The sequence below is a fragment of the Ictidomys tridecemlineatus genome, chromosome 4 (assembly GCF_052094955.1).
Source record: "Ictidomys tridecemlineatus isolate mIctTri1 chromosome 4, mIctTri1.hap1, whole genome shotgun sequence".
In the NCBI taxonomy this organism is placed as follows: Eukaryota; Metazoa; Chordata; class Mammalia; order Rodentia; family Sciuridae; genus Ictidomys; species Ictidomys tridecemlineatus.
Window position 1 is genome coordinate 62,355,926 of NC_135480.1, and position 23,905 is coordinate 62,379,830.

General features: G+C 41.9%; 1 protein-coding gene across 7 annotated transcripts in view; it reads right to left on the reverse strand.

The window, feature by feature from the left end:
* Positions 1–23,905, reverse strand: part of C2cd3 (C2 domain containing 3 centriole elongation regulator) — a 143,547-nt gene that overhangs the window by 4,785 nt on the left and 114,857 nt on the right. For 4 of the 7 annotated variants that reach the window (XM_021725087.3, XM_078046662.1, XM_013357718.4 and 1 more), the window contains 4 exons: positions 22,390–22,560; positions 19,759–19,979; positions 15,993–16,896; positions 11,226–11,337 (listed from right to left, as the gene is read on the reverse strand). In XM_021725087.3, coding sequence (XP_021580762.2) covers positions 11,226–11,337; positions 15,993–16,896; positions 19,759–19,979; positions 22,390–22,560 — 1,408 coding nt within the window. Of the gene's footprint in view, positions 1–11,225; positions 11,338–15,992; positions 16,897–17,124; positions 17,228–19,758; positions 19,980–22,389; positions 22,561–23,905 lie in introns of those variants that run through there. The other 3 variants (XR_013437797.1, XM_078046664.1, XM_078046665.1) reach the window with 3 other exon arrangements.

A 23,905-nucleotide genomic window follows, 5' to 3' on the forward strand; every position in this document is an offset into this window, starting at 1 on the left:
ACACCAGCTGCAGACACCAGAGCAAAACAAAGTCTTGATTTCTCATCTCAGGCAGGAGCTAGGCCCAAAAGGTCCTGAGTAGGGTACTAAGGCACAGCACTCCCCCCAAGGCATGCTCAATGCTAGGCCAGCAGGGGAGGTGGGGTGTCTCCCCACTTCAATGCCTTCCCTGTTTCTCCCCTGCAGCGAGCCTCTGGCTTGGGATTAGGGTTGAAGTTTGTTGTTTCCCAGAGCACCTCCCTTAAGTGACACAAACACTGACTCAGGAGCTGTAAACAAATCTTTCCAAAGAACTGAAAACTGAAAATAAGCAGCTGCCTGGTTCTGGCTGGCTAGGCGGGCCTGCCAGTGGACTGCTGCCTCAGAGACTGGGCAAGGGCTCCATACATCCGCCTGCCTGACTCAACTTTCACCCCATTGGCCGGCTGCCTTCCCCTCGGGTGGCTCCCAGGGTGCTCTCCTAAGGCAGTGACTTCCTTAGTGCTAAAAGTCAGCAGCAAACTTAGCAGCCACAACTAGGAGCAGTGGGGGAGGTGAGGCCAAGACATTTTGACTAGAGGCCCACCCCTGAGAGGCAGATAGATCCTAATCTGACCCACCAGGCCCAGCTACAGCATGGCTGGTCTGCTCTGGGCTTTCTCTCCAGTCTTGTGTTAAGAGCTAATGGGACTCTCACTACCTAAATGCTTCCTCTGTGCTTCATCAATACCTCATGCCTCCTGTCCTTGCTCTGAGAAGCCTTCCTTGACAGTCCCATGAGCAATGGCCACTTCACACAGCTTAGGGTGACCCCTGCACCGGGACCTCAGGCTACACAAAAGGCCTGAGTAGGGGAAGACTCCTCAGTCTTTTGAACCTATGCCCTGTCAGGAAGAGGGTACAAAAGCCCAGATTCTGGAGAGAAAGGGTTAAAGTTACACTCCTAGAAGAGCTTCTGGCTCCTCCCAGACTCTGGCCTCCTAGGAGTTCCAGGCAACTTGAGCTGAGCACCTGCCTGCAAGCCCATGGGCCCCTTCCTGGCAGGTATCTGCCAACTTGCAGTCTGTGGCCAGTTCTGGCTGCTTCCCCTGACTTCTGTACACACTTGGCCAGGCTATTCATCTCTCTTTAAATGCTTTGTATGGCCTTTATCAGACACTCTTTGACCTTTAGGTCTTCTCTGCGGCTCTGTAGAGGGCTAGGGACTTAGTGGCTCAAAGAAATGAGGCAACAGATCAGGACCTCCTACATGCTTCCCTGAACTGCAGGCTGAAGAGAGGACCCCGGGCTCAGGAAGTCCCCTCACACCCAATCCCTACCAGTGTGACCTAGTGACTTTGTGGAGAGCTATTTTTCCCTACCAGGACCATGCATTTTTTCAGCTGTCTCTGGGTTTACAGAAGAGAAACTAAGGGACAGTAAAGTTCTTTGGGCTCTGGGGAGAAAAGAAGTAGCCCCAAAGTCTAAAGACTCATAAACAGACGGGCAGAGACTGCTGAGGGCAGGGCTCTACCCCCCTGGGTGGGCTGTGTGTTATCTGGGGCTTCTACTTCAGGGTTGGCACTGAGCACAGTTAAGTGCTATAGACCAAGAAACTGCTCTCCATACTTTTGGGGCTGACTTGTAGGGTCTCCCATTCCCAGAACCCACCTCTGCCTCTGAGCTTTGGATCATGTCCCTATTTCTTATTACTTCTCTCCTACCATTACTCACCTCCCCCTCCAAACACACCAGAATGTAACAGAAGAACAGGGAAGATGTCTGGATAATAATGTTAATAAAAATAAGAGCCTAACACTCAGATGGTACTTACTGTGTTACGTGCCAAGAAGTTTCTAAGTACATTACTTTTCTTAGTTAATCCCTAGCCAATCCTAGAAGGCAGGTTCTATTATGCATACTTTTCAGAAAAAGAAGTACAGAAGTTAGGTAACCTCCCCAGGTTTGTGGCTCATAAGTGGCAAGGCTAGGTTTTAAACTTGGGCACTCCTAACCATTATATGAGACCACCTAGTAGGAAAGAGGGCCTCAAATCAACTTCTTTTTTTTTTTTAATATTGTTTTAGTTGTTGATAGGCCTTTATTTTATTTATTTATATGTGGTGCCGAGAATCAAACCCAGTGCCTCACACTTGCCAGGCAACTGCTCTACAGCTGAGCCACAACCCCAGCCCTCAAATCAACTCTTTGATGTCCACCCCTCCCCCCAGACCAGACAGGCTCATTGCCCAAGACCTCAGACAGCCAGCAGCAGAACTAGGGCAGAAACCCATTTACTGACTCTCAGCTCACCCACTGGCTAGAGCACCTGGAGTTGTCTGAACATTGTGGTCTAGCTGAGTGGAGGTGACAATGCCAGAGTGGGAGGGGGTGGGTAACTCAAGGCCTTCAGGGTACACTCAGGCCTAGCCTTATCTCCTGCCTCCTATACTCACTCCTCATGAATGACGGCGTTTGGCCCTTGTGCCTGGTGAAACCGGGGCAGAGCCAGGGGTCAACACAGCAAGGTACAGAACAAGCCAGGGCTCGTCTCGTGGGAAGGAATCATCATGCAGACAGGGCGGGAGGCCAAGGCTCACATGACAGGTTGCTTCTGATTCCTACCCTATCCTGCCAGTTTCATTGCAGGGCCCTCTGTCCCCACCTCCTCCAGCACATGTTGTTAGTACCTCTCAGCTCCAAAATTCTGTTGAGTATCTAAGGTTTCTTCTCTCCAGTCCACAGCCTGTAAAGCCTTTTCTTCATCTTTGCTGAATTCTGTCCATGCCACCCCATCTAGCTTCGTTTTCCTTTCCCTAAACTAATTCCCCTTTGCATTGTTAAAGTGCTAATATGGGCAAATGCTATTTGAGAAAGTTCAAATAGCTTGGGGATCAGTCCCTCTCAAAGAACTTGGAGCTCATTGAAGGCAGAGTTCATAGCACCTGCTCTAGCTCTTTTTTTGGATGAGGATGGTGGGAATTGAACTCGGGGTACTCGACCACTGAGCCACCTCCCCAGCCCTATTTTGTATTTAGATACAGGGTCTCACTGAGTTGCTTAGCACCTCATTTTTGCTGAGGCTGGCTCTGAACTCTCAATCCTCCTGCCTTAGCCTCCTGAGTAGCTGGGATTATGGACGTGTGTACCACTGCACCCAGCTGCTCTAGCTCTTTAACATGCCAGGATTTGGTAGGAGTTGATGGTGCTTAGAAAGCTGGCTTCCCTGGGGAACTGTGGGCTCCTGAGAGGAGGAGCCATAGTTCTCTTCTGTTTTCACTCATACTTAGCTAGGAGTAAGGTATGGTATGGTCCAAGTTGAAAGTCTAAACTAGCTTCCTACTCTCTGACCTGCCTGACCTCAAGCTTAGTTCTGGGCTTCACTGAGGGGAAGTTATTGGAGTGTAGAGAAGTCACATGATTTATTCAATCTCTTAAAAAGCTCACAAGATGATGAATGGGGATAGGTTGCCTGGGGCAGGGCAGAAGCACAAGCAAGAGATTATAATGATGATGGTTTGGACTACGGTGGTAATGCTGGTAATGGTGAGAAATGGTTAGGTTTGGATATATCTTATAAAGGCAAAGCTGCCAGAATTTCCTGGTTATTTGAAAACAGAGCTAAAAGGAAGGATTTCAAGAGTTTTGATCTTAATAACTAAACCTGAAGGATAGAATGCCCATTAACTGAGAAAGGTAAAACTGAGGTAGGAAGAGACTTGGACATAAAATCTGAAGTTCAACTTTAGACATGTTGAACTTAAGACATTTATTAGATACGTTAGTCAGCTTTCTATTGCTGTGGCAAAATATCTGAGATAAACAGCTTAAATGGAAAAAAAATTCATTTCCGATCATGGTTGCAGAGTTTTTGGTCCATGGTCACTTGGTCCTTTGCTTTTGGGCCTGTGGTGAGGTAGTACATTATGGTGGAACAGCATAATGGTGGAACCAAGCTACTCATATCATGGCAGCCAGGAAGTAAGACAAAGACTAAGGGGCAGGGGTCCCTATGACCCCTTCAAGGACATGCCCCAATAACTTTCCACTAGACCCACTTTCTAAAGATTCCACCACCTTCCAACAGTGCCACAGGTTGGCGATCAAGCCTTTAACATGAATTACTGAAGGATAGTCCAGATCCAAACAATAACGACATCCCCAAGAGGAGATGATGAGTAGGCAGATGGGCATATAAACCTAGAGTCTGGCATTCTGGCATTGGGAGTCTTCAGCAAAACAGAGGGGAATGAGAGCCTTCAGACTGGATGGGTTACCTATCCAGTAAATAATTAAGTCTGAAGATGACATACTGGGCTATATCAATGTTTATAGCAGCTCAATTCACAATAGCTAAGCTATGGAACCAATCTAGGTGCCCTTCAACAGATGAATGGATAAAGAAAATGTGCTATATATATATACAATGGAATATTACTCAGCCATAAAGAAAAATGAAATTATGGCATTTGTCAGTAAATGGATGGACTGGAGACTGCCATGTGAAATGAAATAAGCAAATCCCCCCAAAACCAAAGGCTGAATGTTCTCTCTGAGTTGCAGACACATACTAAGGGGACAAGGGGCTGGGATGAGAGCAGGAGAATAGAAGTACTTTGGATTAGACAAAGGGGAATGAAGGGAAGGGAGAGGGATGGGAATAGGAAAGACAGTGAAATGAGCTGACATAACTTTTCTATGTTCATATATGAATATACAACCAGTAACTCCAACTCCACATCATGCACAGCCACAAAAATGGGAAGTTATATTTCATGTATGTATAATAAGTTAAAATACATTCTACTGTTACATATAACTAAAAAGAATAATAAATAAAAAAAACTAAGTTAAAACCCAACATCATGGATACCCCTATATTAAGAAATAGAGGAAATGGGGGGCCCATCAAGGAGGCTGAGCAGGAGCAGCCAGCTGGGGAGAAGGAGAACCAAGGAATGATGCCTCAAAAATAAGTAAAGAAAGAGAATACAGTGGAGACAGTCTCCATGCGCTTCTAAGAAGTAAAAAAAAATTAGGTATGAGATTTGGTAATTGGGTTAGAAATATGGAGTTTAATTTTTTTTTTTTTTTTAACAATCTTAACAAGTGTCACCCTCCTTTCTTTCCCAGTGGTAAAATATGTGAAGAGTGGGAATTCACTTGGCTAGTGATAGAAAAGTGTAGGTCTAGTTAGAAATAGTCACAGAGGAGATAGTTGGGGCTGGGTGGGGAATGCTGAGAAGCGAGTGGATTAATTCTTAGGGACAAAATTAACAGGCCTTGGTAATGAACTGGCTGAGGGTCATGAGATATAAAGGAGGAATGAAAGATGATAACTATGCTTCCTGAGGAGTAACTGCATGGATTATGGCTGAATTTTCTGTGATGAGGAAGCCGGTGGTAATGGAGTATACAAAGGAAGATATGAAATTTAAGTTTTGGACTTGATGAACTGTTTGTACCACATCAGAGACAGGACATGCCAGGTGTGGTAGTGTATGCCTGTAATCCCTTGGAAGGCTTGGAAGGCTGAGCCAGGAGGATTGTGAGTTCAAAGCCAGCCTTAGCAACTTAGGGAGGCCCCAAGCAACTCAGCAAGATCCTGTCTCTAAATAAAATATTTTTAAAAAATGGGGGGTGCTGTGGATGTGAGAATCACTTACCAGTAGGTAACTATGCGGTTAAGCATGCTCCAGGGTTCAATCCCTAGTGCCAAAGAAAACCCAAAACAGGGGCTGGGGATGTAGCTCAAGTGGTAGCACACTTGCCTAGCATGCGTGAGGCACTGGGTTCAATTCTCAGCACCACATAAATGTGAAATAAAGATACTGTGTCCACCTAAAAACTAAATAAATATAAAAAAAAAACCCCAAACAACAACAACAACAACAACAATAACAACAGACACAAGACATTTAGGATGCAGTTGGATCTATTTGTGTCTGCAGCATGGGAAAGAAGCTCAGACCAAAGATAAGAATTTGAACTTTAAATAATAACTGAAGCAATCAGAGTAGCTGAGATGATCCCAAAAGAGAAGAAAATCTGTAAGAGCAGAAGACATAGTCTGAGGAACACAACATGTAAAGTATATTAGCACTGCTCTCGTCTTCTCCTTGCTCTTTCCCTTTAGTGAGCTGATAAGACTAGTTAGCAGCTAAGCCAACAGAATCAGAAATAACTTTAAATAAAACCAAGAAGTGTCTTGGTAAAGAATCACTTCACTGCAAAAGGGATAAGAAAGTAAAAGCAGCAAAATCAAGTGACTAATGAGAGTGAGCCTAGGCAGCTGGAGGGCTGTGCAGCAGGTCTAACCAGCCATCCATCTCTCCCTTTTCTTCCTGAAGAGGAGAGAGCAGGGGGATGAGGCAGTGAGGAGATGGGAGGGTTAAGGCTGGCCTCAGTACCCTACCTGTGCACCACTTGCTATTCTACAGCACCACCTGGCGAGGCATGATCCCCCCAACTGACAGATGAAGCAGCAGACTCAGAAATGTAGGAAAACCTGGCTGATGTCACACAGATCCCTACACTGTGGTGGGAAAGACAAGGGAGAAAACTGTTTCACAAATTCTTGCAGTGGAGACTGTCTGGGAGGTTCCTGGGCTAAGGTGCATCATTTGAAGGTGGAGTGTAGGATTAGGGCTTCCCTAGATCTTTTGGGGAAAAACCAGAGCAATTGATAATAAACGACAGAAGTGGAATGAATGACAGTTCTAAAATGTTAAAAGATATAACAGAATCCAAATTAAAATCTATATTCAATGGGGGAAAATATCTCTAAAAAATGAAGGCAAATAAAGATAGTCCAGACAATGGAAGCGGAGAGAATCAATTACCAGTAGGTAACCATGTGAAATTCCAACAAAAGCTTTTCAGGCTAAAGGGAAAGGGTCCCAGATATAAATCAGGATGCAAAGATTGAATGAAGAATACTAGAAATAGCAAATATGTGGGTAAATATAAAAGACTATTTTTTGTCTTAAATTCTTCCAAGAAAGGCCATTTTTAAGACTTTCAGAGACTCCAAACTCAGAAGATTACAGTGTCCCTGAACAAATATAATAATTCGGAATTAAATCTAAAATAAATCATAAGGATAAGGAAGTCGATCCAAGTTCTGACTTATCCCATGGTCACTATTTTTGATACTTAAAAAATTTAGTTCTTAAAAATATTTTCTCTTGGGCTGTGGATGTGGCTTAAGCGGTAACGAGCTCGCCTAGCATGCACGGGGCTCTGGGTTTGATCCTCAGCACCACATAAAAATAAATAAAGATGTTGTGTCCACCGAAAACTGAAAAATAAATATTAAAAAAAATTCTCTCTCTCTCTCTCTTACAAAAATATTTTCTCTTACTTTCTGGTCTCTACTTGCTAGTATCAAATTAAACAACAGAGAGAGCACCAAAGAACTATGATATTTATCTGGGAATATGCAAGAGCACTGCAGTGTAGAGCAGGTGTGCCACAGAACCCAGGGGATGAGGGAGAGGGAAACTAAAAGGCAAGATGAGGACGACATATGTTATTTTGAAAAAACAATCCTTGGCCACAAGGATTAATACCAAGGGTGTTCAAGGATCAATAACAAGGGTGACTGGCACCATAGTTGAATAAACAGTTGTTGGACAGATGTCCTTGCAGAGGCTTTATGCAAGGTAGTGGTTCCAATATAATCTTTTATGACAGTGCTTATAAAAGATCCCCTCCTTTACACCTTCTAGCTCTACTATTGTTACTATTATTAGGGTTTGACCCAGAAATTCCCATTTCGATTCTGACAACTTTCAAACTAGTGTCTTCAGCATACACTCAGTTTGACTCCTAGATTATCTGGCAACACCTGTCAGCCAGCTAAGAGCATATGATTTTCAGAAAATCTGTTGTAACAAATGCATGTAGTGAGAGAGACCCATCACCAGCAAGCATGATCAGCCTCCTGGGATTTCCTGGGTGGAGGGTCTTTCAGTTTGAAATTGGGACAGTTCTGGGAAAACTGTGGTGATACTGGTTATCCTAACCAGGACCTAGAATAAGGTCTCAGGGAGAGAAGTGGCTCTGAGAGCAGCAAGCAGTGGAGTTTTACTCTGGGCAAGGAAAAAAAAAATGGATTAAGAAGTGCATGGCCCTGGGTTCAATCCCCAGCACCACAGGGGGAAAAAAAAAAAGGAGTTCATAGTACATGAGGCTTATCTTCTCAAAACTTGACTTGCCATTTATTTGAAGGGAAACATTTCATCTCTTTCTCTCAGACCTTATGTCTTATGTTTAAAAGACTATCACAGGTGTGGTGGCACATGTCTGTAATCCCAATGACTGTGGAGGCTGTGAGACCTTGTCTCAAAATTAAAAAAAAAATAAAGTGCTGGGGATGTAGCTTGGTGGTAGAGTGCCCTTGGGTTCAATCCCCAGTTAACCCCTTCCCCAAAGACTAAGATCCTACGTCCCCTGGGAGTAGGCACATCATAAAGACAAAAACACAAAGGCAGGTATAGCAGTTCTGCTTGGCAGGTGAGAGATGATTGCTCTACTGGAACACAGATCTCCATTCCTGTGGCACATGCCTTATTGCCACTTCACCCACTTGGCTAGAAGGGTAAGACAGACAGGGAATTAAATGTGTCTACTTAATTCCTGTCATCATCCTATTAGCTACTCATGATTACTTTGATGTTGTTTTAGAGACTTAGACAGGAAGAAGATGAGCTGGTGACCATAAACCAAGGTAGGAATAAAGACCACAAAAGTACAGAGCTTCCTGGGCAGGGACTGGCATCTCTATTCCCCTAGGAAAGGATTTACAATATTGACAAAAACTGAAATGTAAGTGGGAACTAGAGTGATCTATGTGCCAAAAAAACAATGGTGTTGGGAATGTTGGAGGACAGAGGGGGAAGGAAACTAGTAAAAGTATCATATTGTAAATGGCTTCTCTTCTGAATCATAATGGCTCAGGACACTTCTGAACTGATCCCATCTTTTATCTGTTGTGGCTTCTGGGAAAACATATAACATATCTGAATGTTAACTATTTATTTTGAGATTTATTTAAAAGAAGGAATTTTTGGCTAAAAAAAAATACATCAAGTGTCATGATTTTCAAGTGGTGTAAAAGAGCAGAGTCTGGAGTGAAAAATTGAGGTCCCCAAGGTGACCCGGGCAAGTGACTTAGCGACTGTTCATCTTAGCTTCTTTATAAAACATAAAGTAGAAATAATAATGCCTGGCAGGTTATAGGAAGCTCTGAGTCTCAATTTCCTCATCTTCTAAATAAGGAATAGTCTTATCTCATTGGGTTGTTATGAGACTTAAATGAATTTGAACATGCAGAGTGCTTAGAATAATGCCCACTTCTACAAAATCTGTAAACTAGAGGTCACTATCACAATGAATAAGCCTGCTTATGTATGTATGTATATATGTATGTATGTATGTATGTATGTATTTGGGACCAGGGATTGAACCTAGGGACACTTAACCACTCAGCCACATCCACAGCCTTTTAAAACAAATTTTTATTTAGAGACAGGGTCTCATTGAGTTGCTTAGGGCCTCGTGATCCTCCTGCCTCAGCCTTCTGTGCTGCTGGGATTTCAGGCATGCACCACTGCGCCTGGCCAAGCTTTTGCTATTTATTTATTTATTTTTAAATGAGATTTTTTTAAAAAATATTTTTTTAATTGTAGTTGGACACAATACCTTTATTTATTTATTTTTATGTGGTGCTGAGGATCCAACCCATCGCTTCACATGTGCTAGGCGAGTACTCTGCTACTGAGCCACAACCCCAGCCCCAAGCTAATTTATTTATTTATTTTTATTATTTTTTAATCAGGATTTCTTTTTTTAAAATTAGTTATTGATGGACCTTTATTTATTTATATGTGGTGTTGAGACTCAAACCCAGTGCCCCACACATGTTAGGCAAGCACTCTACCACTGAGCCACAACCCCAGCCCACCAAGCTAATTCATTTTTAATACTAGCTTGCATTAATCTCTGAAATTTTACATGTACACACACACACACAATACTACTTCATGGCTCCTTTTTCTACTGTCACTACCATCCTACTTTGAAAGTAGGATGCAATCAGATGGGAAAGAAAATGGATTCTTCATTCAGTTTAAGTCAGATATTCTCCTGTACTTAACACTCTGTGTTTAGAATAAGGCCTCAACTCCTTTCCTGGGCTTACACATCTGGTACCTTTGATGTCATTATTTCAATGTCACTAGCTTTGATCATGTCAAGCTCTTTTCAGCCCCAGGGCTTTTGCATTTACTGTTTTCTCTGCCTGGAATGTCTTCTCCAAGTTCTGTGTAGTAGTCAGGAACACAGATTATGAAAGTAGATTGCTTGTGTTTCAATTTTGGCTCCACTACTTACTATCTGGGTGACCAGAAAAGTTACTTAACCTCCCTTTGCTTTAGTTATAGGGTCAATAACAGTATGCTTCTTATCAGGCTGCTGAATTAAAAAAATATGAGGTGCTTGGAACAGTGCTTGGTACATGGAGTGAGTGCACCACCGTGATGGTCATTCTTCACCTTACCCAGAGCCTCCTTAGATAGATCCTATTCTTAAAGTGGCATCTAGTATGCATAACATTCTATAAATATTTTATTTTTATGATGTGTACTCCATGAAGACAGAGAGTTTGTCTATCATATATTTACTGTTATAAACTCACCACCTAGGATAATGCCAGAGGGTACTCAATAAAGAAGTTATTATTATTTTTTTGCCACAAAAGTCAGGTGCTTTGCCCAGGCAGAAAAGCAGAGAGCTGGGATTTGTATTAGAGTTCTAATCACCTACCTCAGTTACATGATGATAGTTTTTGGGGTGTTTTGCAAACAGCAAATATCATTGATATTACTTTTCTCCTTTCCTCAGGGGACCTCACTCTGGTCCCCTGAGGATGCATCTTTTGTTTACTGTGTCCTCCTACTATCTACCTTTTCTTAGCTGAAGCTCCCATAGAAATCAGTATGTATGATCTTAGCTGACTCTTACTTTTATGCTTCTGTGCTGATTTTTTCTCTTCCTGACAATGCCCTGCTCTTATACATCTGCTCTTCCTCATGAGTTCCTAGCCCACTACTGGGCCCTCAGAACAGGCTCAATGCAAGCATGAGGAGTGACCATATTGCAGCCTTTCCAGGAAGATGACTCTAGGCAGCTCCACACACTGTGCACATTTTTAGGGAAGAGAGGATAACTCTACCAGAGAGGGAGATACGTGGCTGTTCTCTTACCTCATTTGTTGTGACTGGTGGTGGCAAAGCTGCAGAGTGTGAGAGCAACCGCAGGGAGGCCTCCAACTGCTGGGGAGGCAAAAAGAAGTTGGGCACCACAATAGGCTCTGGGCTGTAATAGTAGTTAAGGAACAAAAATAAACCTTACCACACCAGCATCTCCACTGATCTCAACCATACCAATTCCCCAACTTACTCCTGCTCTGAATCCTTGGCTCAAGTTGTTCCCCCTCACGGAAGACTCTACCCACTCCTAACAAATCATGGTCTACATTTCTTTATGGATCAGTTCAAATGCAGCCTCCTCTAAGAAGCCCTCTCTTAATCTTAGCCCTTCGCAACAGCCAAAACACAGTTAGCAACATAAGAATGCTCAATTACTTACACATGAGATAACTCTCAATTTGTTTCCCTCACTATTCCTCATGTTTCTCAAGGAGCGAGTTATTTCCTTTAGGAACCTTAGTATCTTCTTAGTGCCACATGAAGCTGGTACGTGGCAACTGAAGAATGACAATTGCTGCTGGCCCACTGGTTTAAAGTTGACCTTTTACCAGTTTTCTCTCATATGTGGTAACTAGAGAGGAAAAAGGAAAAGAAGTATGTGTGTGTATGTGTGTGGGGTACAATCTCATGAAGGGAGCTCAGTAGAGGAAAGGGGCCAGGGGAGGGAAAGAGGAAATATTGGGGAATGATAGTGGCCAAGTTAGTTATGTGCATGCACAAATATGTAAAAACAAATTTCGCCATAAAAAAATATGGGAAAAAAGAAAGCTGACCTGTTGGATAGGGGAAGGGGTGGAAGGTGGTTCCAGGACTATGGACTTGGAGGTACTTGGTGTTGAAAGAGGGCCTATCTGCCTCGATGTTCTCTATTCACATTCAGAAACAAGGTTATCCACATAAGAGGCTGTCCACAATGGTCCATCCAATTTGGAAGTGAACCCTACTAGGAAGGTTCCATAGCCTATACTTCTGTCTGTACCCTCTTAAGGTGCTGTGTTGAGACACAAATATTTGTTCTTCAAATATCCTCTGAATCAAAGCCCTGATTCAGTTTGGTTCAACTTATAGGATGGTTGAGGAGATGGTGATGTTCCAATTTCTTGTTTGTCTAATAAGCTAAGTATGGTTCTGATTCCAATTTATTTATCAGACTTTCTATTTTATTGTTGATCTTCCATGTTAGACTCTGAAATCCAAGAGGGCAGAGATGGATCTATCTTTTTCATAGCCATATTCCTGTCATATAGTGCAGTGCCTAGCTGAATGAATGAAATGTATCCAAGTCCAGCTTTGGTTCAAGTTCTCGATTTTTCTGTAGAGAGGTGGGGTGGACTGGAGGTCCTGAAGGGAAAGAACACTTTTTGACTCAAGACTTCTCTGGAAGCGCAGATGAGGCAGAGCCTATTCGTTGCTGCTGACTGCAAGGGCTCCAGTAGCTAGATAGCCCACGCAGTGAGGAAGGAGCAGTGTTGTGGGAGGGTCAGGGCTGGGTCTGAACACAGAAGCACTCCTTATCCTATTACCCATTGCCTGCTTAGGGTCCTGCACTAACAGGTAAATCCTCCAACTTTTAAGTTCTTTCTCCTCAGTTTATAAAAATATGCAAGTTTTCCACTTAGGAACCAACCCTGCCCTCTTGCCCCCAATCTCAGGTTCCCTTCTAGTTACTACTCAGCTTTGTCACTTACGGTGGACAACTTCAGGTGAGTTCACTTTTTGTGCCTCAATTTCTTCATTTTAAAGATAGATATGACAATAGTGCCCACAGTCTGTGGAGGATTAAGTGAGTTTACACAGGTCAAGTGCTTAGAGTGGTGCTTGATACAGCAAGGACTCAACATTCTCATCTCCCCAGCTTATGGGGAAAAGATGCCTGTTCTGCCTGTCTTCCCCACTAGTTCCCTTACTCACGGAAGCCTGGTCTATTTCCACCACTGCAAGGTCCCCTTGCTCAAGCCAGTGAATGTGTACCAGGCCCCTCTTCAGAGTGAGGGTTGCAACCTGAAACTTTTACCTTACCTGCCCTGGCTCCCAGCTCTGCTCAGCTCCTGTTTGGCTGTACCTTTGTCTTTATATACTGGTGACCCATGGGGACTCTGTCTCTGTGCATGGCCCTCCTTTTTCATGCTGTTACCCTCATCAGTTTCTGGAAAGGCCCTGAACTCCAGGGCTGCATCTCTTCCTGAATATCTCACATGCACATGTCCAAAATGGAAATCCATGTCTTCCTCTAAGTAGGTCTCTTTATGTGGTGTTCTCTATCCAGTAAATGACAACATAAACCTTGCTTCTTATGGCAGAAATCTCTGAGTCATACTTCATGTTTTCCTCCTCATTCCCTGACCTCTCTCTGGTCCTCTTAAATCTATCCCCTTTCTCTTCTTCATACAGCACTCTATGCTTTAGGTCAGATTCTTTCCATGTCTTGTTATCCCAGATTTCCTGGCTGTTCTCCCTGATCTATAAGGCATTGAGTGACTTTTCCAATATATAAATCTGACCATATCAGTCTCTTGCTTAACAATTAACATTTACCAGACACTATGTACCAGGCAAATTAATTTTTGCAAAACCCTGTAAGTACTATTATTTGTCTCCATTTTACAGATGAGGAAATTGGTGTTTTTTTGCTTCCAGGATAGAGTTCAAGCACCTCAGCCTGGTCTAAGATCCAGGCTCTGCCTCACCTCTCACTTACCTCTGGGTTTCAGACACAGTAAACTGTGCCACTGGTCAGGCTTTCACCAGGCTAGGCCTCTGCACACACAAAATGCCCTGGCTTGAACGTTCCCTTGGCTCTGCCTAATAATGCCTATTCATCTTTACTAACCAGCTCTCATGTCTCTTCTACTAGGATACCTCCAAGCAGAGTTGTGGCAGTTCCCTCTTCTTACATCCACATCTCACTATAACACTTGGATAAATAAACTCTGTTTACCTGACTGACTCCTACTAGATAATGGGAACTTGAGGTAAGGTCTTATTCAAATCTGTCCTCACTACCTAGCACCAGGCCTGGCAATACTTATTTTGCTAAAGAGTGAATGGAGTCAGGTATTGCGAAACACACCTTAATATCTCAGTGACTCAGGAGGCTGAGGCAGAAGGATCAAAAGTTCAAGGTCAGTCTGGACAGCTTAGCAAGACCTTGTCTCAAACCAAACCAAACCAAAACAAAATAAAAAAAAAAAACAAATACAATAACAAAAAAAGGACTTGGGATGTGGCTCAGTGATATAGTACCCCAGTGCTGGGAAAAAAATAAACAGAGCAAAAGAGAGTGTATGGTTAGGAAGGCCTGAATTCAAGCAGCCTGAGGACCTGGACAAACATAGCAACTCCTCCAATAACCATATCAGGAGCACAACTAAACTGTGAGGGTAGAAGTATCAGAAGCCAGGATGAGTGAGGCTGGGAAAAAACTTAGCAGGAAGTAGTCTGCCCTGAGTCCTCGGGTCCCAACCACCTCCCATGTTAAATCTTTGAGACTACTCTCCCACCCTTAGATTTTTCTCTAACTGTATTAAGTTACATCTGTGTGATATGTACGAATTATCTCTACCCATTTGATTTCCTCAATAATCTTGTGAAACTATGTTAGTACAGTTTAATTAGTATTTACTGATTCTCCTCCCCTGTGCAATGCAAGGTAATGAGAACAGAGAAAAAGAAAAAGTCACTGATTTGGGGAGCTCAAAGTTTGGTGGGTAACAGATTACTACCTCCCTCTTACATGAGAAGAAATAGGCTCAGAAAGGTTAGACCTGAAGTCACACAGGTAATAAAATGCTGGGTTTAGGAGGACTAAATCAGTCCTCTTGACTTCTAGCAAAGACGTTATTCAATGAAGTGTCCTGCTTCATCTAACTAGCCTGTGATATCCCTTATTTGTTGTCAGGACACAAAGGTGACCTGATCTGAACAGCTGGTTAGGTGTAGATGTAAAGGCTGCAGATGGTGCTGAGTGAGTTTCCTTTCCCTATATCCTGCTGGTCTGTTTCAAAAGGAGAGAGGGGGAATGTCAGGTGTTCCCATCAAAGGTGCTATCTATTCTGGGGGCTTACACAAGTCGAACTCAATGGTGACCACTTCACTTTAGCTCTATCATTTGCTTTTTTTTTTTTTTTTAAAAATTACCTCTTAGGAAAGTCACTAGAACTCTGAACATGCTTCCTTACACGTAAGACAGATGACACCTACCCAAAAGAACTGTGAGGCCTGAAATGTCTATAAAGTGCCTGGCACATAGTATATGCTCAAACAAACAATGGTAGGCTCTCTTTCCCTTTTTTTTTTTCTACGTCTCTCTCTCTTTCCCTTTTTTTTTTTCTACGTCTTCTACTTCTGTATTTTCCTTCCCCCTGTACTGGGGATTGAAGCCAGGGCCTCATGAATGCTAGGCAAATGCTATATCCTTATCTATACCCACAGTCCCTCCCTCTAGTTCTGTTTCAAATAAGATCCTGAGCATTGCCTTTGAGTGGCAAAATACCCAACATATGAATTAGATAAATAAGGTAGGCAGGCTTATGGCTGCTACCAACACCTAAACTCAGTTCAAAGAATTATGCTTCGGAGGGCTGGTGTCATGGTTGATTTGTAGCACCTGTCATCCCAGTCTTCTGAAGGGTCTTCCCATGCACCTCCAGTGCATCCCACGAGAGGCCATTGCTCATACTCACTCTTGGCTAGCCTAATGCTAGCATCCAAAATGCTAGGAGATGGCTTAAGGGGCCACTTGTGGGAAATGCCAAAGGATACAGAAGGCTCTTCTTTGTGGACACCTCTGATCCAGTTGTCACCTGCTTCTGCCTGATGTCAGCACAGTGAATGCGTGGCTCCTTATCTTCCCTTTTGCTCTGGGAGGCTATGTGTACAGACAACTTCTCAAAGCTATCAGTAGAGTCACTGAGCTCACTGGAGACAGCTCCATCCTCAGCCTGGGCCTCTGGCTCAGGCTCCTTGTCCTGATTTGCCTGTGATGAGCTCCATCCAACAAAAGTATTGCTCTGTTGGATTCCTGAGCACTTCAGATGTGGGAATACGTGAGGGCTGGTTAAGTTAGACTGTTCAACCCCTGTCTTAGAGTCCCTATCTTCATAAGCAACACTTTGAGTAGAAGAACCCTGCCTAGGCAGAGAGTTGATAGCTTTTTCTGGGCTAGACAGAAAGCTACTTCTGACCTTAATCTCCTCTGCTCTAGGGGAAGGTTCTGGAGAAGGAGAGGAGGGGCCTTCCTTCTGTACCTCATGAGGCTGAGGGCTGATGACCTCACTTGTGTCTGACATAAAACTGGACCAAGGGCTAGTTTTGTCTGTCACAGTGGTTATCTCATTTAGGGTCCTGGGCTCAATAATGTCTTCTTCGTAGTCCTCATCACTGTAGAGTGGGCCCACCTCAGTATCCTCACTTGTAATGGGTACCATATTTCCCAGGGACTCATGGAACATTCCTCCTCCATTTGAGGTCTCTTCAAGAGCAGGAGGAGATGGGGAATTTGTGCCTTTAGCCGCAGCTCTTGCCAATGTCTTGTTTGGAGTTGTGCTTTGTTCTTGTGTGGCTTCTATGTCTTGAGCATCTGGGACTGTGGTGACCTCTCTGCTTCTACTCCTGGCTCGGTGAGAAGTCAAAGCTGCTTGAGAATTCCTGGTGATAGTCTGCAGATCTGAACAGCAACAGATATCACTCTTATTACAAGGCAGGGCCACAGACAATTCAAGGTTCTCACATTGGCCTTTAGCTTCAGAGGTAGCCTTTCAATCAAATTTGAACAAACCTTAAAGTAGTTAAACCACCCAAGAGTCAGTAAAACTATATTCAAGGCAGTACAATTTCTAGTACTTTATTCTAACATCAGAGGACCAAAATCTAATCTATTTATAGTTGTGGATACATCTGTGGAAACGTTTTCAGGACTATCTGCTCATGCTCAGGAATTTTCAGGAACTGGGAGTCCTGGCAGGCATGTTCATGCTTCCATTTACTTCAGTAATTACCTATATTAAAAATCAAAATGAGAATCTACTTATTTACCTATTTGACAACAGTTACTAAAACTATCTATTTCATGTGGAAAATAAAGTTAAGAATATATATACCAACCACAAGATAAAAGAAAACCAAGGCGGCAGGGTATTGGAAAGAGAACAGGCTTTGGAGCTGGTCAGTCTTGGTTTCAAATATTTACTGTCCCTTGTTAACTTTGCAATCATGAGTAAATTGTCCTCTCTGAAGCTATTTATCTTAAATGGTGATTAACACCACCCATTTCACACATTACAGTAAAAAATATACAAGGTGGCCCTGGGATTCAATCCCCTGGAGAGAGAGAGAGAGAGAGAGAGAGAGAGAGAGAGAGAGAGAGAAAGAGAGAGAGGGAGGGAGGGAGGGAGGGGGGGGAGAGAGAGGGAGAGAGAGAGAGAGAGAGAGAGAGAGAGAGAGAGAGAGAGAGAGAGAGAGAGTTAGTTTACCTTCAAGATCCTCTAGTTTCAATCCTACAATTCTTGTATCTCCTTTTTTAACATACCCTTTCTTCTAATTGCTTCCATTCTCTATCCCAAACAAGCCTTCCTTTTTGCTCTTCTGCTTTCTTTCTTGGGGGGAAATTTCTCTGGCTGACTACAGAATGTGAGCTTGATGAAGGCAGAGATAATAACTGTCTTGTCTACCATCATATCCCACTTAAACTAGTTATAGAATTGAATCTGGAGTAGTTGATGATCAATAAGGAGTTGAGTGAATATATCCAAGCAAGTGGAAGTCAAGCATGGAGCATATACCTGGGTCTTGATTAGTGATATTAGGCATCTTGGGAGAAGCAGAGAGGAAGAAAGTTTGTACCTGATATCAATCATGGTATATGCTTACCCTTACTACCTTTAGAAAACTGAATTTATTCATCTCTGTGTGGAATTTGCACTGTATGTGTCTCTGTGTGTGTATGTGTTTGTGTATGTGTTTGCATGTAGTGTTGGGGATTGAACCCATGGCTTCACGCATGCTAGGCAAGTGCTTTACCATTGAGCTACCTCCCCAGCCTGGAATCTACATATTTTACTTGAGAAAAATGACACCAAATGAGGGCTAAAGATGCTGACCTAGAAGATCTCTCAATGTTCCCCAAAGTTTGCCTGATAAAGATTTCCAGTTTTTTTTTTTTTTTTTTAAAGGGAGGTGAGGGCAGGTACTAAGGATTTAACCCAGGGATGCTTTACCACTGAGATATCCAACCCTTTTTATTTTTTATTTTGAGACAGAGTTTTGTAAGTTGCTGAGGCTGGTCTTAAACTTTCAATCGTCCTGTCTCAGTCTCCTGAGTTGCTATAATTTCAGGTGTGCAGCACTGCACCTGGCAAGATTTCTAGGTCTTAACCTTGGATCCTGATTTAGTAGAACGGATTGGGACCCAGAAATTTGTATTTTAAAATAAGTGCTCCAGATGATATTTTGGGGGGAGGTGCCAGGGATTAAACCTAGGGACTATCTACTACTGAACTACCCACCCAGTCATTTTTATTTTTTATTTTGAAGACAGTATCTGGCAAAATTACTGAAGGTCTCACTAAATTGCTGAGGCTGACCTTAAATTTGTAATCCTCCTGCCTCAATCTCCCTACTCACTGGGATTATAGGTGTGTGCCATAATGGCCAGCTCCAGTTAATTCTTATGCTCAGGCAAGTTTGGAAAATTCTTGTTTTAGGGCAGTCTCATTCTTCAATGCACACTAGAATTACCTAGGGAGTTATAAACAATGCTAATGCCTGGTTTCCACCCTTAAGAGACTCTTGTCTGATGGTACACAGGAGGATTTTTAAAAACCCACTCAGTAGTTCCAATATGCAGCCAATGTGAGAACAGAGCTCTAAGGGGCTTTTTAAAGGATGGAATATAGATTCCCAAAATCTAGAATTACTTTGCCTTGTTAAAAATGCAGACTTCTGAGAATTAGAATTTTAAACATACTTGTAGTTGATCTTTTCTGAAAAAGAGAGTGGCACAAATTTAAGAACTCTCTTTTTTTTTCCTTGAGGAAATTGAAGCAAGAAGGAAAAGGAACTGGGTATGGTGATGCACACCTATAATCTCAGTGATACAGGAGGCTAAAGCAGGAGTATAGCAAGTTTGAGGCCAAACTTAGCAATTTAGTAAGTAACATAGTGAGACTCTTTCTCAAAAAAAAAAAAAAAAAAGGGCTGGTGATGTAGCTCAGCATAAAGCACCCCTGGGGTGGGGGGAAGGAAGGGAAAAGGAAAGGATAAGCTCAGGGTCAAATAGCCAAGTATATTCCAGAAATCCGCAAGGATCTGGGTCTCCTGCCTCTCAGTCCAATGCTCTTTCCATTGCTCCATGTTCCTGTGCCATATTATACTACACTACAATGTCCCTTCTTTTAAAAGGACGATGGTTAAAAAAAGAAAAAGTTATAAAACCTTTTGTCATAGGGACTTGTTAGGGTGCAGACACTGAGATGCTTTTTGAATTGGCATCTAGTGACCGTAACTCAATAAGAAAGGCTCTGAGCCATACCTGAGATTAAGGAGCTGACTTGCACCACCAGGTTGTTAGATTTTTCCAGGATACACTGGCTCTCAGGGTCTAGGGTGCTAGCTTCTGGCCCAATATGGTCCCCATGGTTCTCCTGGCTCTGCAAGATGGCAGTATGAGTGTGAGGGCTCAGAGGCAGAAAAGGTTTGGTGAGTTTCTGGCTGAAGTACTTCTGGATCTGATCTAGCTCACTCAGATTCTTCCTGGAAGGGAGAAAAAAAAAAAAAAAGGAAAAGATGACAAAGGGTCACTCTTGGAGATTATGAGATTCTTTTATGTACCACTGATGTAGGACCTTAATACTTCCCACTTGGTCCATTAATATATAGATCCCTCTCCCTTCTCTAACTCACCATTCATCCTTTACTTCTCTGACTATGATTCTGCTGCCAAGTACAAATCTGCCCCTTTCTATCTGGTTAATATGGTTTTTTGATATCTGGAAAAATGCAACCTTTTTTTTTTAAAGATATATATTTTTAAAAGATGGACATAATATCTTTTATTTATTTATTTATTTTATGTGGTGCAGAGGATCAAACCCAGTACCTCACAAGTGCGAAGCAAGTTGAGCTATAACCCCAGGCCCCAAAATGCAACCTTTTAAAAAGAACTACTCTTAACCATCATGCCAGTACTCACTTCCGCTAGACAGACAGAATAAAAGCCCTACTTCAGGCCAACAATGTTCTTTGCTACCTCATATAACTATTCCTGATCCTTTAAACAAGTGCCCTTTTCTAACCAGCTTTGCTTGACTTTCTAAATGGGTTCAGGACAATTTGGAGGGCTACATACTCTTAAACTGTATCACTTGTTATTTTAATAAGCCTTCAAGTGAGTCTGATACAATGATTTTGGGGAAACACTATATAGGGCAATGGGTTTTAACCTGGTGATTTTGACCCCCATGGGACATTTGGCAACATCTGGAGATATTTTTGGTTGTCACAACTGAGGGAGGGGTACCACTGGTATGTAGTAGACATAGGCCAAGAATGCTTAACATCTTACAATGTACAGTACTGGCTGCCACAACAACACATCTGGCCCAATCATCAACAGTGTTGAGGTTGAGAGAAAATGCACTAGGGTGAATTAGTTTCTTTTTTCAGTGGGTTCCAAATAGGATAATAACCCAATAAAGTACAACCAAACCATTAATAGTTAAACTTAAATAGCCTTGATCACCAGCATCTTGCTAATCTGAGATGAGAATCTGAACACATTACTTCTTTGTAATATGAGTTCAGGCAGTTTCCCATAGTCTATAGCCCAAATTCTCCATATTTTTAAACATATCTCATTAAGCAAAAAAGAAGTTGCCGATGTTTCTTTTCTGAATTTGCACTGTGCAACTAAAGGAAAAGTTAGTTTTTCCAAATATAAAATACTTTAAATATTTTTTCCCCTCAAATTTTATACTCTCCTCTTTCCCTTCCTAGCACTTTCCATTGAGAATAACTATTCTAAAAGTCAAACACTTAGGTTAATATTCAAGGCCCTTCATGATCTGACATGCCCTACTCCTTACACTTTACTAATTGCATTGCTGGTATCTTCCCAAACCTGACTTGTTGTTGTTTCATGCATCTGGCCTTGATAATAATATTCTTTCCTTCAAAGATCAGTTCAAATGTGACTTTAATTTTTAATTTTTTCCATCTCAGAATGTTGCTCTTCCTCTGTCTACTTGGCCAGGAAACCTACAGTTCTTATCACCCCACATTAAAATTATCAGGCAATAATGTTCAACTCTTCCACCAGGAAACAAAGAGCCAGCATTGGAGGTCAAGTCTATTGAATTCTGAAACCAAATTGCTCCACTTTACTAACATTTCTCTCTAGATAACCTTGAGGCCAATCTTGCTGATCTATGATGGCCTTTTCAGTTCTCACAGTGATTCTCTGGTTCAGATGCTAATTAAACTAAGAAAGGGATAGGAAAGTGTTACCAGAACAGAAGCTGGTCTGGAAGAAACCAGTGATTGTGAAGATAAAGACAGTAGGCAGGGGGCTAGGGTTGTGGCTCTGCAGTAGAGTATTCCCCTAGCAGAGGCGCTGGGTTCCATTCTCAGCACAACATAACAATAAATAAAATAAAGGCACTGTGTCCAACTACAACTAAAAAAAAAAAGGGGGGGCTGGGGTTGTGGCTCAGTGGTAGAGCGCTCGCTTAGCACGTGTGAGGCCCTGGGTTCGATCCTCAGCACACATAAAAATAAATAAATAAATAAAATAAAGATATTGTGCCCAACTACAACTAAAAAATAAATATTAAAAAAAAGGACAGTGGGCAGGATGAGGCTTTATAAACTTTAAAAAGGATGTGAGGCTGTGCAGATGTGAGACTGGTTATTATTAAGTTTTGGTGAACAAGCTAAAGTTCCTATATTTATATGCGGATCATTTACTTTTCTAAAGGAGCGGGAGGCTCTAAACTGAGATTCATCCATGAGGAATACCTATGAGGCTCCAAAGGTTCATGCACAAGAGCCCTCTACTAAATCTCCCAGCTCAGGGGTAACTAATGGTGGTATTGCCTGGTGCCACTGACATTCACTTTGTGCATCACAATGCTTTCTTGTGTCTTGTCTTAGCAGAGTGCCTCACCTGAGAGAAGTCAGAATGGAGGTGTGGGAGGACAAAGGCGACGCGGTCAGTTTGTCATCACTTGTCAAGATTGCTTCTCCTTGCTGTAGGGATTCGTGAAATCGGCGGATGTTCTGCACATGCTCTTCATGGCGTGTTGCCAGGCTTCTTGTGGTATCACCGGTACCACTTCTGTCCAGAGAAAATGGGAGCAAAATAAATTCTAAGCCCATGAGAAAACTCCTAGTGTGACAAAAAAAAAATCACTCTCTTGAAATGGCACTGCAAACCTATCCCTAATACTATATTTTTGGTTACATCAACTCTTGCTTGGTTTACAAAAGTCTTCCAAATAGTCCTGCCTTCAGTCTTACCCACTCCACCTTCTTCCATTCTCCACAATTATAGCTAAAGTGATTTCTCTAAAACAGATCTGATAATATCGATAATAATAATATCATATGGAGCCCTTATTTTAATACCAAGCCTTGCTATAAGCGTTCAATGAGTGATTAATCTATTTCATCACCATCATTCCTTTCTAAAGTTCTTTTTTAAAATCTACAATGTAAATCTCCAATTTCTGAGCATGATATTAAAAATGTGACTCCAGTAATAATTTTTTTCTTTTTTAAATAACAGCTTTATTGAGATATAATTCACATACCACATGCTCAACCCATTTAAAGCATACAATTCAATGATTTTTAGTATATTCACAAAGTTGTATAAGCATTACCACAATCAATGTTAGAACATTTCTTCACCTTCAAAATAACCCCAGGGCTGGGACTGTAGGCTCAGTGGTACAGCATTTGCCTAGCACATGTGAAGCACTGGGTTCTATCCTCAGCACCACATAAAACTAAGAAATAAAATAAAGGTATTGTGTCTGTCTATAACTAGAAATATTTAAAAAAAAAAAACCATAGCCACTGCAATCATTCCCATTTCTACCCCAAACATCTCAGCCTTAGGTAACTACTGATTTATCTTCTGTCTCTATAATTTATCTATTTTGGATAGTTCAAAGAAATGGGATCATATAACATGTTTTTTTTGTTGTTGTTGTGTGACTTTCATTCCGTTTGGCATGTTTTCGTGCCTCCTCCATATCATATGCATTAGTACTTCATTTCTTTTAATAGCCGAATAATATTTCATCGTATAAATATACCACATTTTGTTTATTTACTTGTTATTTGTTGGACATATGGCTTGTTTCTACATTTTGGTTATTAGGAGTAATGTTGCTACAAGAAAACATGTAACTTTTTGTGTAGACCTATCTCTTTAGGAGTATAATTTTTGGGTTAAATGGTTACTATACATTTAAATTTTTAAGGAACTGCTAGACTATTTTTCTAAGCAGTTGTACCATTTTATAGTCTCACTAAGCAATGTATGAGGGCTCTGATTTCTTCACATTCTTCCTCACACTTGCAATATTTGTCTTTTTGATTATAGTACCTTTAGTGGATGTAAAGTGGAATCTTATTGTGGTTTTGTTTTCTATCTCATGCTTATTGGCCATTTG